A 16545-nucleotide genomic window follows, 5' to 3' on the forward strand; every position below is an offset into this window, starting at 1 on the left:
ACTGCTAATTGCAATTTACTGCTGTGTCATTCCAATTAGCAGTGACTAGTGTCACTTGCAAGGAAATATTATTAATGATAGAGCAACTTGCACCATCAAAAAACAACCTGGTAACAGTAAGGGAATGCATCAGCAGACCACCGAATTGTTTACCTTCTTGTGATGTTTTAATGGTAAATTAATGGAGACTGTGAAGATAATAATGAACACATGGGTAATGACTATTTAATTTCAATGAATGTCTGTTTGTTAATAAGGTAATTTGGTAATATCTGTTCTTAATCAGTTAGTAATGGAGGAACTTAAATGCTGTGTTGCGATGTAAGATTTAAGAGGATATGAAACATCCCAAGATCCATATTCTAGTTAATGGTGGTTTCGATATTTGATTTTAGAGTTGTGGTATTGTTTAAAATTTAATATGTTTCATACTTAAGTATTTGATCCTCTACAACTGCAATGATTATTAAGTATTGTAGCTATTTTTTGGCAAGTGGTCTGAGCAAAGTAAAACTAAGCAGAATTTCTGAAAAGCTCTGTGTATGTGTGTGTGTGTGTGTGGTCCAGCTTTACCTTACCTTGTGGGGACAAAATGTCCCCACAACGTGATGAATACCCGTGTTTTTTTACCTTATGGGGACCAGTCTCCTGATCCTCATATGGGAAAACTCTATTTTATAAAAATCCATCACTGCAATGAAAAAACCAAAACTGCAAAAACTCTTGTATTTTGCTTAGTTACTTATGGTTATGGTTAGGGCTGGGTAGGGGTAAAGGTTGTCATAGTTAGCATTAGCATTTTTCTCATAGAATTGAATGAGAGAAATATGATTGAAGTGTGTGTGTGTGTGTGTGTGTGTGTGTTTACAGACCAATGTAACTGTTTGTCCTGGGTATGATGTTAAAATGCATCGCAGGGAAATATTTGTGAGTTGGTGGTGGGATCAACACTCCAGCCACTGTAAAAACTTCATGCAGCTCTGACAAAACAAACAGGATTCATTTCTGCTCTCTGTGGGAGTAGCTCTGCTGCAGCCGCCTACAGCAAGGCTGCACACATCATGAAGGGGAGGGGGTAAAGCCCCCGGGACCCTCATCCCCGGAAGGTTCAAAACTGTCAGAGAGCCAATGGGGTCAGGCCTTCTGGGGACCGGAACTGGTGTGGTGCTGGGGCTTTGCCCGCTGCACAACAGCACTCGGGTCTTACTCTGAGGAGGCCCATCTGGAACGTCGTGTCTCTCCAGCATGATGACCATCTTCCTCTGCTGTCGGAGGAGCTTTGTAAGCTCTGAATTTCACTGGCAGCAGTCTCTGAGGTACGCAGTCCGGAGAGTGGCCAGATCTCTGCAGGTGGGTGTATCTACTTTTGGTCTGATGGCTGCCATACTCAGGGAGTAGCTGTTGCTGTGGCAGATTGGCTTCTCCCGATAGTGTCTCGGATTGACTATAAAGTACTGCTATTAATTTATAAAGTCTTGAATGGCCTTGCACCAGAATACCTTAGTGACCTGCTGACCTCATACAACCCTCCACGCTTGCTTCGTTCTCAAGGCACAGGATATCTGTTAGTGCCTAGAAAGAGCTACGGTAGGGCTGCAGAGCTTTCTCCTATAGAGCTCCTCAGCTGTGGAATGGTCTTCCACCGGATGAGCAGGTTTCAGGCTCACTCTCAATATTCAAGTCTAGACTAAAAACACACCTGTTTAGTTTAGCATATAGGGACACTAGTTCTAGCTCTAGCTAACTCCTCACTCCCAGTCAGACCTATAGTGTGAGGTGTAGAGCTGGGTGGGGATCGATGCCACTGGCTTTGGATAAACTGAACTGTCAGTGCTGTCACTCTAGCTTCACAATCCCTTGTGGAACTGGAGTGCTGACATTTCAGGGACTCCCCATGCCTGCATTCCCACTTGCCTCTCCCTCCTACGTATGCTGCCATAGCCATATCTGCCGGAGCTTGCACGTTGCACTGCATGTTGCACTCACCTTACTGTTGCACTGCCTATAGTCTCTCCTACTTTGACTAATTGCTCATTTTTTCCCTTACTGTTGTGCTGCCTGGAGACCTCAATCTTTCAAGATATCCTGCACACCCTGCTACATGTGACGTAGCCACTACCCATGACATCCTTGCATCCAGCTCACAGTTCTGCCTCACCCTCCATATCTGCCCCGCTGCCTTACTACTGGTTGCCTAGCGATTGGAAGGAGAGTCGGCACCGGCTTGTCATCACCTCCCTGCTCCCCGGTTGTGTCTCACATCTTATGACTTAGACAGTGTGACTGGGCACTTAGCCATCTCTCTATTTGACTATCCCTGCCGGCCCCTGGAGGACAGGCTCCCCCTTTGAATCTGGTCCCTCCCAAGGTTTCTTCCTTATAGGGGAGTTTTTCCTTGCCACTGTCGCCTTTGACTTACTCACTGGGGTCTTTGGGTGCGGATGCTGTAAAGCACTTTGAGACAATGTAATGTTGTGAAAACGTGCTATACAAAAATAAATTTGTTTGTGTCTGATGTCACTCTTTTCAATGAAAATATTTGAATTTTAAGGTTTATTTTTAAGGTTTGGAAATTGCTTGAATTTTGGATGAAGTTCTGAAAAATGCTTGATATTTCACGATATACAGTGATCTAAATCAATAGATCACTTATTAAACTGAGAGAAATAAAATAATTCAGACTAAAAAATGAAAATGCGCTCCATGATGGCCTTTGCGTGATCGTTTGTGCATCTGGTCTGTCTGACACAGCAGCTCGTCGAAACAAAACCAACATGCCAGAAGGGTCCCGGGAATGATGCCGTTCAACTTTTCGCCATGGGAGAGGCTGCACTCTCTAGTCATATGAAATGTAAATCACAGCCTGCACCTACATTAGCTATACACCTTATTTATGCTAACTCTTAGTTATATGTTAATGTAGAAGCACTGTATGATATAATGTATAATAGTGTTAGTATTGCTTGTCAGTTACGCATCATTTATTGGGTATGTAGAGAACAAAGTCAGCATTTCTAAATGGTAAACTGTGCTAACAGTAGCACAGTAGACATTAGCCCAGTGCATAACTAGCAAATGAGTTAAATATGCATGTGAATGGAGGGGCGAGAATTATTACGGAAGTCCGTAGAGGATTCGCTTTATTTTCCTTCTCATGGTTCTCAAACCATGGCTACGGCCTTGGCTACTGTAATGTTTTACAAAAAGTTTGAAAGTTGACCTTAAATGTACTTAAAAAGTACTTGAATTTGACTGTGGAAAAGGTGTACAAACCCTGGTGGTGAGCATGGTCTTGATGAGAGAGACATTGTATTCGTAACTTTGCTCAGTGCTTGATGGGTGCCCGCGAGGAGACACTTCTTTGGTCATGGGTGACTTTAATGTGACCACTGACACCGACAGTGCTGCCTATAAGGAATCTGTCAGGCCCTGCAGCTGAAGTGCAAGTGAAAGTGTTCTTTGACTTTGCAAAAGGTTAAGGCCTGCAGATCGCTGGATCCTGGTTCCTGCACCCTGAGCTGCACCGTTGGATTTGGTACTCTAGTACTGGTGGTGCGGTGAAGGAGATCGATCACATCCTCGTAGGCAGACACTTGAGGCTTAGGTCCAGTAGCCTACCACCTACTACTGGAATGAGGGAGGACCTGGCCAGACTCCAAGATCAGGCTGTTTGTAATGAATTTGTATGTATAGTCGAACCCACTTATCTCGACCTCGGTTAACTCGCCAACCCTATTAAGTCGATGTTTTTGAAGTGGAACTGCCAAATTCCCTCTTTGTCTTGGCATTTTCTCATCGGTTATGTCGATTCTTTTATGTCGTCGAACCCTAATATCTCGAGCACAAAGAAAGGCCAAAATCGCCACTTAACATCGGTTATCTCGATCCCCGTGACTAATCGCCAGCTTTTGAAAATGTATCACAAGTGCTAAACAGCTGCATTAGCGCGTATTCAAATCGCATTCGCATGGTAATTTGCTGAACAACGCAGCAGTGAAACGCAATCCAGGTACTGTAAATCCCCATCAAAACCATAAAAGGGCGGGGGGGGGGGGGGGGGGATGTGGCCAGATGTGAATGGCATGCTTACGTTTATGCTTGATTTGGTCAAACCAATAAAATGATCTTTCACTCCAATGACTCACTCTTCTTGATCTTGTCTGAGGGATAACACGCTGTAGCTATTCTGTTAAGAGAAAACTGGATAATCAGTGTCAGAGCGAAATGACTCGTGAATTTAATTTTGACACTGGTTAGCTTTTTGTAAAAACGAACTACACCCCGCTGGTTTTTTGTGATTTTGTGAGCGATCTTTGTGTTTGCAATGTTGGAGAATATAATTAAAGGTTTGTATCAAGAATCGACGGTGGTTTTCATTGTATACTGGTAAATCTCTGCTGTTAGTTGGTGCCCATATGCCTTTTGTTGTTAGCCAACATGTATGTACATTTTTATAGCATGCCGATCGCGTCATCAAACAAATCGCGGCAACGCTGTTGTGTAAAAAAACACCAAAAACCTCTGCATGTACATTCTCATTTATTAACGCACATCATGTACATAATATGTGCTTGAAATTTCTTTCATATATTGCCACCATATTGGGTTCCGGTTATCTCGATCATCGGTTACAGTATCTCGACGCTTTTTGGCACACCCCTAGGCCGGCGACATAACCGTGCACAACTGTACTTTGTGTGAGGAGCTTGCAGACTTGGGTACTACTGCTGATACAGCTGTGATGTCAGAGACCTTCTGTGATGAAACCCTGAAGGTAGCTGAGGGTTGTGTTGGTGTTGCCGTCATTCCCAGAAAGAGGTGTTCCGTCTTGCAGGACACACTGGGTATTATCGAAGGGAGTCGCAGTGCATGGCTTGATGGCAAATCTGATCTATACCAGGAACTGTATAGATGGGCAACCGCAAGGGCTCTGAGGGCATATATGGAGGCATTTGTTAGAGGGATCTGTGAGCAATGTCCACACCATCTATAGTCTAGCGACCCACATTCTGCTTACAGAGGAATTTAAGCATTACGTACATCTGAATCTGTTCCTCGGAGAGTCGCAGCCAGGGCAAGTGATGAAATGGTCCTTACGGATTACACACTAATCTGTGCCGGCCTATACACTAATACTGTGAGTGTTGTGCAGAGTGGAGGCAGAACCTCTGTGTTCTTCCCAGTTGATTCGGGGGTTCGTAAGGGGGGTGCTCTTGTTCCTACTCTGTTCAATGCTTGTATGGACTTTTTGTTGGGCAGGGTCAAAAGGTGCAGCAGTTATGGGGCATCTGTCGGTGAAGAAAGATTCATTGATCTTGACTTTGCCGATGATGCTGTGATCTTCACGCAGTCAATGGAGGCTCTGATCTGAGCTCTCGAGAGACTGAGCGAGGAGTCTGAGTGTCTGGGATTGTGAGTGTCCTGGATAAAAAGTAAGATCCAAGCCTTTAATGACCTCGTGGGCACAGCCATCAGCAGTGTTTTTGTCTGCAGAGAGAATGTCGACCGTGTTGAGAAGTTCACCTACCTCAGCAGCAACATTCATGTCTCTGGTGACTCTTCCTATGAAGTCAGCAGATAGCCTGGGAGAGCATGAGGTCGCTGGAAAGGGGTGTGTGGCGCTCCTGTTATCTTTGTAAGAAGACGAAGGTCTAAGTCTTTAGTGTATTGGTGCTCCCTGTTTTGCTGTATGACTGCGAGACATGGATGCTATCCAGTGACCTAGATGAAGACAGGATTCCTTTGGTACTGTTTCTTAGGAGAATCCTGGGGCACTGCTGGGAAACAGGTGGTTGCTCCGGGAGTTCCGAATGAGGCACATTACTGTACCTGCCTTGTGAGGGAGCATCAGTTACGGTGCTACGGCCTTGTGGTGTGATTTCCTGAGAGTGAGCCAGCTCGCTGGATGCGTATTGCTGAGAAGACGAGTGGCTGAACCAGACAAAGGGGATGCCTGTGTAACACCTGACTGCGGCAGAGAGACGGCCATTTCTGGAGGGTGGGCCTGAGGGGGGTTGCCAGCCGGGATCCCAGGATGTTTCTGCGTGTGGTGGGTGCGGAAATGCATGATCCCCTACCTGATCTGACCTAACCTGACCTTACCTGTACCTGTGTGTAGGTCCCTCAGCACACTTAAATGTTTTTATGAATATTTTTATCTATAACTCTAAATGTGTGCTCAGTGTCACATAATAGAAATTACACAAGAAAAAGGAAAAAAAGAAAAAATGTGTATTATTGCATTGATCACTTCAACCTGGTGATAATAGGGGTTGTAAATATAGCATGTTATTAAAAGTTAATTACATTTCTACTATGAGCACCTTGTAGTTCTACATAGAAAAGTTTAGCTCCATAAGCAAGACAGTCAACATGCTTATGAATTATTGCCTTATACAGCTTTAATGGTTTATTTAAGCAACTGGACCCTTATTATTCACATAGTGCATCATGTCTGTGGTATGAGAGCATCTCACTTTTTCTTGACTTCTTTTAGTGATACACAGATCTGTCTTGTTCTTCAGACTCCAGTGGGTGACTTGACTCAGTAGCAGACCCTGTGGTAACGATTTGGAGGGTCAGAGACTTTACTCAGGGCTCAGAGGTACACCAACAAAAGCCAGGATTCTGTATGTTTGCATGTGTGGGTGGGTCCTGGCAGCAGGGTTTTCACTGCCTCACCTTCCCACGATGCATTATGCCATATGGTGCAACAACGTCTCATGATTACCAATGAAAACCTGAAGTCACAGCCAAATATTTGAGCAAATGTAACAGAAGTATCATAAAAAATAATCTCTTCTTGATTGTTTTTATTTCACATTTCTCTAGAAGTACGTTAACTGAAGTTTAATATTGTCTGGCTCATCAGATATATAAAAATCATCAGAACATTATTCTGCTTTTAAAACTACTAGATCTACATAGTCAGGTAAATACAATAAACACTGAAGCGCTATGAAGTATCAGAAATATGTTAGTTCTCCTCCAATCATTTTTTTCAGCTTCACAAACCCCCCCTACCATACCCCCACCCCTTCCTCTGGAGTCAAGCTTTTTTATGTCTTAAACTGACTGGAGCCCACAGATATCTCTCCTCCATGGAGTCCTGGGTCCTAGTTCTCCCTTTCATAAGTCCTCCAGCTTCTTTCTTTGTTTCTATTGAAAAATCCCTTTTCGTGGATGTATCAGACACTTTCATTTCCACTTGACCTCCTAATAACTAAGTCCTAATTGATCTTTTAATGGCATTCATGAGGAAGCTGGCAATCAATCCACAAAAGAAGGTCTGAAGAGAAACTTTGAAAATGTTGATGGCATCAGTTAAAGGCTTAATCATGGCCACAGTACGTCGCATGCCTTGTCACTGATTTCTAATCAGAGTTCTGAGGTGGGTTCATTTAGACGGCATAAGTCCCAGTGTAATTTGTATTATGCAACCGTCTCCTTATACTCAATAGCTAGCGGTGGGACATTTAACAGCAATGCTTCCTGTAGATAATAATTCAAATTCCTCAACATCTAGAGGAATCGTACAACTTGTAGCCACGATGTACAGTAGATCTGTGGGAGTTACGGATATATATCTTTGCTTCAGAGGCAGAGAGGACTCCAGATTAACTTTTCCACCAGTGGTACCAATTTTCTCAGTTAGTTGCACTAGCATATGATTTGGTTGTATCCATATTTTTCTTTATTTGGTATTATTGAAAGCGAAATAATTTCTTTTTCACTGGCTCAGTCAGTCTCTCACTCTCTGCATCTGTTTTTTCACTTTTGTTTGCCTCGGAACTAGGGTTGGGCTGATGGACAATGCCACCATCCATCGTGGACGCCTGACAGACATTACGATCTTGAGCCAGTATGTCGAATGTCTTTATTGTCCCAACCTGTCACAAACTTTCCACGTTGCATTTGCGTGGCCCAAGTTTAGCCTAACTACCTGTTTAGACTTCAGCGACTTTAAATAATTCATTACATTTTACTGATCGTTTAAAAATTGCTATAAAAGGCAAATAAAACATTACTATTAATCAAAATAAAGGAATGAAGTTGTCCCCGATCACACCTTTATTTAGAAAAAAAAGACCAGCATGATGTAATTATATTTGTGTTTAATCAATTTATAAATGGCCATTTAAAAAGTACTTTTACAAGACGACCCTCGATTTCATCTTCCATCATGATGTTTCACTATCGACATCATCACATGCCGGTTAGGTAGAAGTGGCCCAACCCTACTCGGGATCTCTCTCTGGCTGTTGCTCTCCACCAACCTCCTCCCCTTTCTTCTCATTTAGTTTTATTTAAATAATCAGCTATAGATGGCCTCGTTTTAGAACCACAGCTAAAGGGTTTGTTTTACCTTTTCTATCATGGGTGTGTGTATATTTGCACACTCCTGCATGCAGGTGAGACCAACTTAGGAAAAAAAGACACTGTGAGTCAGGGAAGAAGAAAAAATATATTTCAATCACAGTTCGTTAACGCAGAACCTGTGCAGGAGCAAAGCATCCTAAGGATTATCACATGCAGGCACAGATGTGACCACGTGAAATTTTAACTCGCACTCTCAATAAATGGCTGCATATACAACCATTTTCATTTCAGTCTGGAACCCTTGTGGGTCAATCTCAAACTTTATGTTTTTTTCTCCAACCATTCTAATGTAGACTGGCCAACGTGTGATCACTGTCTGTTATGTGCAGCTTATGGATGGGTAGCCAGATATTCTATTGTGGTGTAAACTATTCTCAAACACTCTGCAATGAAGTGATGTTATCCAGGTTCAAATGCAGCAAAGTATTCACGAACCATGAGTACTATCGCCAAACTTGTTGGTATGATCTTATTAATACCAGATGCAGCTTTTGATTTTTACCAGACATATACTGTATGGACAAAAGTATTGGGACCTATTCATCCAGAAGAGCATTTGTGAGGTCAGGCACTGATGTTGGATCTGAAGGCCTGGCTCACAATCTCCATTCTAGCTCATCCCAAAGGTGTTTGATGTGGTTGAGGTCAGGGCTCTGTGCGAGCCAAATTCTTCCACACCAATCTCCCCCAACCATGACTTCATGGACCTTGCTTTGTGCAATGAGGCACAGTCATGCTGGAACAGAAAAGAACCTTCCTCAAACTGTTCCCACAAAGTTGGAAGCATAGTTCCAAAATGTGACAGAACTAAACTAGCCTTAGCCCAACAACAACCCCATACCCTTATCCCTCCTCCACCAAACTTTACATTTGGCACAATGCAGGTAACGTTCTCCTGGCATCCATCGAACCCAGACTCATCCAGCAGACTGCCAGACAGTGAGATGATTTGTCCCTCCACAGAACACGTTTCTACTGCTCCAGAGTCCAGCGGCAGCATGCCTTACACCACTCCATCCGACACTTGGCATTGCGCTTGGTGATGGGAGGCTTGCATACACCTGCTCGGTCATGGAAGCCCATTCCATGAAGCTCCGGGGCACAGTTTTAGTGCTGGGGATAATGCCAGAGGAAGTTTGGAACTCTGCAGTTATTGAGTCAGCAGAGCGTTGGCAACTTTTACGCCCCATGCTCTTCAACACTTGGCGACCCCACTCTGTTACATTACATGGTCTGCTACTTCATGCCTGAGTTTCTGTTGTTCCTCAGTGCTTCTACTTTGCAATAATACCACTTACAGCTGACTGTGGAATATCTAGCAGGGAATACATTTCACAAACTGACTTTTTGCAGAGGTGGTATCCTATGACAGTACCACGCTTGAATTCACTGAACTCTTCGGAACGACCCATTCTTTTACAAATGTTTGTAAACTGACTGTTTGACTAGGTGCTTGATTTTATACACCATGACAATGATTCTGAATGAAACACCTGAATTCAGTGATTGAGAGGTGTGTCCCAGTACTTGTGTCCATATAGAGTTACTAGGCTCATGTAAGCTAAAAAAAATACTTGCAGGTCATATACTAATATTGTTCCCAAGTTCCTGAGCATCAGACCAGTGAGGAGAATGGAAAGATAGAAACCATAAGTGGATGGAATATGTTCCTTCTGCGTAGACTTACCTGATTTGTAATCATCCCATCTCTTTTTCTGCTATATTACTATTATTAAATTTTTGGGTATTACTAACTGGGCTCTTTAAAACACCGCATTACACACAGCAGAAAATGTTATCTATGACATCAAGACATGAATGAAACACCCAACACATTTTAGAAAGTCTTCATATTTATCGTTTTGTAGCAAAAACAAAACAGGAACAAAAAAAAGTGTTTGACCACAGAAACATTTTCAACATGTCCAAGATAGGAACGAACACAAGTGTGTTATAACAATCCAATTCAGGCACCTTCTTCAGGTCTGCCAAACTGAAATATTAATAGTGCTACTGTACAGTAACTTCAGCCATAGTCTCACTTCATTTTTACACAAAGTCAATATACAGTGCTGGGAGTAGCGATGAGTTAGAAAGGCAGCATGAACAGAAGGAAGAGTGACGAGCAGATTGGGGCCACAAGAGCTCCGATGATTCAGCTAAGAATTTCACACGGTCCCATGAAGATGCCACAAGCAAACCCTCAAATGGATCGTGCTGAAAATGAGATGTGTGATATGGGAACCAGTTGCATCGTCTGAATCTGTAATCCCATGCAAAATCCTTCATAGTCCAGCTGGAACAGCACTGAAATAAGACATTTATTATTCCCATTCTTCCCTCTATTCAGTCTATTCCGTTACTAATAGCCTGTCAGAATGCTGACACCAACTGTATTAGCTGCTATCCATTCCCTTCTGCATTCAAACTAAAGAAAGTGTTCTGCAAACTGGGTAGTGCAATAAAAATAGTTTCACAGGAAAAAAACAACAAAAAAGACATGTTTGGCATGAAATTTTGACAGGAGACAAAACTAAAGGTAAAAGAAAATGGATGAAGATGCCTGTCTTTGCCACATGCTCTAAACCCCTTCAACAAGGGAAATAACAGGCTGGAACAGAAATGTCTGACCTGAAAAGAATAAAACATAAAATAAACATATCAGTCTGTCAGTTACATTGGGGGTCTGGAGTCTAATATTCAGGCGTTCCCCTCCGTCGGCACAGTCCGTTCAGCCTGACGGACGTGATGGCAGAGGTGGTGATGTGCAGCGGCGTCCCTGCCTTGACCCTGTTTATTCACTCTTCTCTTCTGAGAAGCACCTGTCCCCTACTCAGCATTACTGCTGACATGTGGAGGCCACAAAGCTGGGAGAGAGTGCTAATCCCGGGAATGCCCACTGTGACGGCAGCAGCCTTACACGTCTGGGTTAATGTTCCTCCCCCCCCCCCCCCGCCCCCACCCATAATCTTATGGCTAGTTATCATTTGGCGACGCCTCCTGACCCCGATGCGGATGGATCATGGATGTGACTCCAGTCACGCGACTGAGAGATGGTGGGGATTCACACGGCGTTTCTGTCCAGTACCGGAGGAGGAGATGGTTCGTGTTTGCTGACTGCTCCTCTTCCTGCTCTGCTCTGGAGTATATTATGGCACAGGGCGGAATCACCCTTTACAGTGTTGTGGTGAAGCTGGAATGCGGATTCGGCAGCCCTCCACTCCATTTGGCTCTCTGAGAAATGGTTTCCTTGGGGTCAGGAAGGTGGCCTTTAGGGTGGGGCACTGTGCTGTCAAACGGTGCTCTCCAGGACCCACTCTGAACCCTCCAGACTCCCCTTGCCCTCCTCTGCATCTTCATCGCACTGCAGCAGCATCCCGTTCACAGAGAGGCTTCTGGTCCAGACGCTCCTGACCTTGCGGGGGTGGGGCCGTGCCTGCGTGCTGGAGGCAGCCGCCGCCTCTCCACCCACATCCCCCATGTCAAAGGACTGGCTCCTTCTGGGCCTGTTGCTCTCCAGTGGGAGTGTAAGCAACCGACTCAGCCGGGAGTCCGTCGGCGTGCCTAGCAGAGGCTCCCGGTCCGTGGAAGGAGCCATAGGGAGCACCCCTGTGGCAGAGGAACCTGGATCTCTTCCTGCAGCCTGACCCCTCAGCTCCAAGGAGGTGATGGCCCCCAGGAGGTGGTCCAAATTGGGTCGCACCTTGGAGTGGACTGGCTTCCACCGCCTTCCGAGCGAGGTGCCCTGGTTGTGACCATCTCCATTTCGGCCTCCCAGGGAGGAGGAGGACGAGGAAGTAGAGGAAGAAGAGACTGTGAGGTTTCCTTGCAGGGTGCTACACCTGAACGTCACCACCTCCTCCCGCAGTGTCACCTTGGGCTTGGGCGGAGTGGGTGGCGCTCCATTCTGCACCATGCGACTCCCATTAGTCTGCGAGTAAGTATCGCTGACGGCAGACAGCTTGACTGCCACCTCCTCGGCTGGTCCTGCCTTGTAGCGCACCATCAGGATGACGATGAAGACCAGCAGGGTGGCCACGATGACACCACCCACCACCAGGATCATGGTGCCCCCCAGGAGCTGCCCGCGCAGCGCCTGACACTGAGGGTAGTCATCGCGCGTGAAGAACTGCACGCAGCCCACCACGTTGGTGGCGGTGAGGGTGGTGGCCGTGTCCTCCCAGGCGGCCAGGACACACAGGTCGTAGCGCGTCCCGGACACCAGGTTTGTCACCAGGAACGCTTTACTGGATGCGGGGATCATCCTTCAAGACCAAAAAACCAGAGGGAAGTCAGCTGTGACAGCAATGACCACTTTCACACCATTAGATTAAGGTCTAAACACATGCATGTTACACCAACATAGTTTTTAAACATAAGCTCTGAGTAAGCCATTTAATATTCTTGTTCATTCCCTGTATGCCATGGCTGGTCACTCCAACAACTATTCTGCAATCAGGCTCTGCTCTCCGGCATTTTTTCTCAGCCGGGTTTTTAACTGACAGCCAAGGTCCGTGAACCATCTGTGCTGGAGCTCAACTTAGCTGTCCTCATCACATTTCAGAGTCACGCAACAGAAAAATAAGGAAAAACGGAGCAAGGTGAGTGCTTGTTATAATGTCTCCAAGATTACGCTTTTTTGGCAGATGTAAATTCTCTGCTATACATTTCTCTGCCCCTTGATCCCTTGTGTCACATGCATGTCCAAGCTGATGTTTTCCTAGGGGTTGAAGGGAGGTCATAGGCTGAATCGCAGCTTTTTAGAAACGAGACAAGTTTTTACTGCAAACGCAATGCACTCTGTACAGTACAGGGCTATAAACTTGGGGTCCATCTTTTCAAAGTTTGTGGCCCTTTCCGCCCCCTCCTGTCTAACACACATTCTTTCAAAGTTGATGTGTCTGGGTACAAATAACACACTGTCACCGTGTCAGAGAAGATTACTAATGACATTAAATGCAGTTTGCACTGAGGGTGGAAGTTTATGCAGCCCCCAGTGACCCAGTCCTGTCAATCAGTAGTGTCGGGAAAAAGTGAGCCTGACGTGCAGTTAAATAGATCAGGGGAGTGTGTCCAGAGACTATAAAAGGGTGTAGACTGGGGGGGTTGGGCTTTATGCCTCACCATGACTCCCTGGATGACAGAAACAGAGAGGAAAGCTTGTAATGAAACTGCCTGCAATTTTAAACCAGAAAAACAATTCAATAAATAATAAATACACCAAAAAAAATCTCCAGTGTCTAAAAATGCGGGAATTAATATTTAATTCATGTAAAAAAAACAATCGACAGACATTGCAAAACGCAGCAATTCTTTTTTTTCAGTCTTGCCTCCTCTGATTGCGGTCATGACGGATTTCAGCCTGTCTGTGTTATTAGATTCATCCCGTTCAATTCAAGCACGCTGCCACAAAGCGACACTCAAGAAAATGGCTGGTAAGCCTTATCATAAATCAGATAAAAATGCAGAGCGGAGTGTTTCCCACATAGGGGAGAGCAGGCAGTTCAAAGATGCTCCAGTGAAGTTCAGAATGAGCCCAGTTTAAAGTACAGCTTCGGGGGGCTGGAGTGGATATGAATTACTAGTCGGAAAAAGGGTTCAGGGCTTTGCCAGAAATAGCAGAATGAGGAAATATAAGATTTTCCATCCAGGATGCAATAAACTGGATTTATAATTACCTCTTTAAGTGACGTTTCACACATTTGAAGAAAAGGTACAGAAAAGTTATAAAAAATGTGTGAAGTCAATCATTTACAAGTTGCGATTGTTTTTGGCATGTAAATTAGGAAGCCTAATGTTTACGTTCTTTTGTGATCTCATATTAAAACAATCCATCCATCCCTCCATCCATTGTCGATACCCACTTGTCCTATGTGGGGTCGCGGGCGTTCGGAGCCTGTCCTGGAAGCTACAGGAGCAAGGCAGGGAACAAGCCAGGGTGGGGCCCCTACCCCTCGCATGGCCACCATTCTCTCACACACATTCACTTCCACAGACAACTGCAGTTCACCGTAGCAGGTTTTTGTTGTCGGATGGGAAACCGGAAGAAACGCCATGAGGACACGGTGAGGACATAGAGCTGGACGGAGACTCAAATTGCCCTCCAGCTAAAACTGCAATATATGTTCAATTCCATGCTGCTGAGGATGGACAGGTTTTCTTTCAGCCACTGAAATATTACATTAAAATGTACTTAAAGAAGTATAAGAAAATGTAATAAGTAAGTGCCTGCACTTTTGAGAAAGTAGAACGTGAACAGGCCACTGCAGTCACCTTATAAAGTGTGCAGGATTCTGGGGCTCCTGCCAGATGAACTCGATAGTACCGGAGCCCCCACTCCCACACCAAGATATTAATGCACGCGTGAATGCACTGGGATATACTGACACTATATCACTGTGTACACACCCTGTTCAATTCATAGACTTCAATGACCATAAAGAGATATCAATATGCATCTTACCCTAATCACATCCTTATCACATACATTTCTTCACAAGGAAAGTACAAAATACTATATATTATTAATAAATACAGAAATAATTTCAGTTCTGGTTAACTTATGTACAGATGGCCTACATATGTACTTAAATTCACTCTACGTACTGATTTTGATGACTATATTTATCTAATCAAAATGTTATTTAATAATTTGATTCCAATAAGATGTTCTTACTGGGAGCTAATAATTAACAGCCCTAATGTCGAGGAAATGGGGCATCATTTGTGAATCAGATTACTGTGTGGGATTAAACAAGAAAACCCCAGGAAATGTAGCACTTGGAAAGGCTACAACACAGCAAATCTGTAGAACTCGCCTGAAGCTTAATTAGAAGCCCAGCTGACAGCCCAATCAGAGCCCTGCACGCCCCTTCCTTATGCTGCTAACCCACGGCCGACCCTTCTGCTGTCCTGCTATAGAGTACTTAGCCATGACAACCAGAAAACTGGAAGACGCTGGGTGACAAAATCCAAAAATTGTGCCTTGATGCCTCAGCATTTGTCCAAAGTGTATGCAGACAGTTTGTTACTGTTGTAGCTCGCAAAGTGAACCACTCTTTTGTTTTGCTTGTGTTCTTTAAACGATGATTTATTTTCTAATATGTGCTTGGAGCCTACAGAGAGCAGAGTCTACACTCTCCCCGAATGGTAAGTACTCTGCATGATCTTACAGTCAACGCCTGTCATGTTATCCTAGTATTTGTCTGTCAATAAGCATTGCTTACATTTTTATACAGTAATATTGGCACTAAAATTCATTTTCATGCTTATATCTTTGTGATTGCTAGTACTAAGCTTGTCATGGATCGCTGGTGTTATGAAAGGATAAAGAATAATCTAGATATATTAAAATGAGTAAACTGGGCTACTAGCTGCAAGCTGCATACCAGGAAATAAAATCTAAATTCTCAAATATGCAATGTTCTACCACAAACTTGAAGTATTCATAGTCTTGACATGAGGGAAAAACTAGTTTTGACACTATCAGAATGAGAGTTGGTGATTCATACTGTGGGAACAAGAGACTCTTTCAGCAGTGATGACTAGTACTTGATCTGACATGAACGTGTAAAAATCCAGGAGCCTGGAAATTTGGGTTTTTCCCCATAACGAGGAGGATGTGGACCAAAATGAAACACAGCTCTGTTCTCTCTGCAGGAGCAACACAAAGCTGGAGAACATGGACGGATGTACTCGGCTCACTGAATGCGGGAAGCGTGTGTTTGATCTGTAGGCTTTAGCAATCCATTTCCTGGATGTGCTCTGATTAAATGAAATCAACAGAAAAGAAGCAGAGCATGAAAGCTTAGGTTACAAAAGGGTTAAATCCACCGAAAGTGCATTCTTCAGCTGACAGTGGACAATCCATGTGATATGTTGTTTTACAGAAAGTATTAATCACCATGAGCTATACTTTGTCATTATCTAATTTGCTGCTTATTAGAGGCTTTTGTCTAAGGCGACTTAGCAGTTTTCATTTTGTATTTTTTTTCTATTTTTCGGCTGGATGCACACAGAAAGCAATTTCACATTAAGTACCTTGCTCAAGGGAGCACAACAGTGTTCATGCCAGAAAGGAAACTTTTAACCTTCTACTTACAAGTCAGGTTCCTCGCCCACTAGTTCACATCACCGCTAGCAGCAAAATTTTGTTAAACCATGTTT

The 16545-nt window shown here is 44.1% G+C and overlaps 1 protein-coding gene across 3 annotated transcripts in view; it reads right to left on the reverse strand.

Moving 5' to 3' along the window:
• Positions 1 to 11359: 11359 nt before the first annotated feature.
• LOC125715160 (leucine-rich repeat and fibronectin type-III domain-containing protein 2-like) overlaps positions 11360 to 16545 on the reverse strand; it is a 75273-nt gene continuing 70087 nt past the window's right edge. For all 3 annotated transcript variants that reach the window (XM_048986446.1, XM_048986444.1, XM_048986445.1), the window contains one exon: positions 11360 to 12644. In XM_048986446.1, coding sequence (XP_048842403.1) covers positions 11672 to 12644 — 973 coding nt within the window. In that variant the 3' untranslated portion in view covers positions 11360 to 11671. The remainder of the gene's footprint in view (positions 12645 to 16545) is intronic.

This window comes from Brienomyrus brachyistius, chromosome 19, assembly GCF_023856365.1.
Source record: "Brienomyrus brachyistius isolate T26 chromosome 19, BBRACH_0.4, whole genome shotgun sequence".
Classification (NCBI taxonomy): domain Eukaryota; kingdom Metazoa; phylum Chordata; class Actinopteri; order Osteoglossiformes; family Mormyridae; genus Brienomyrus; species Brienomyrus brachyistius.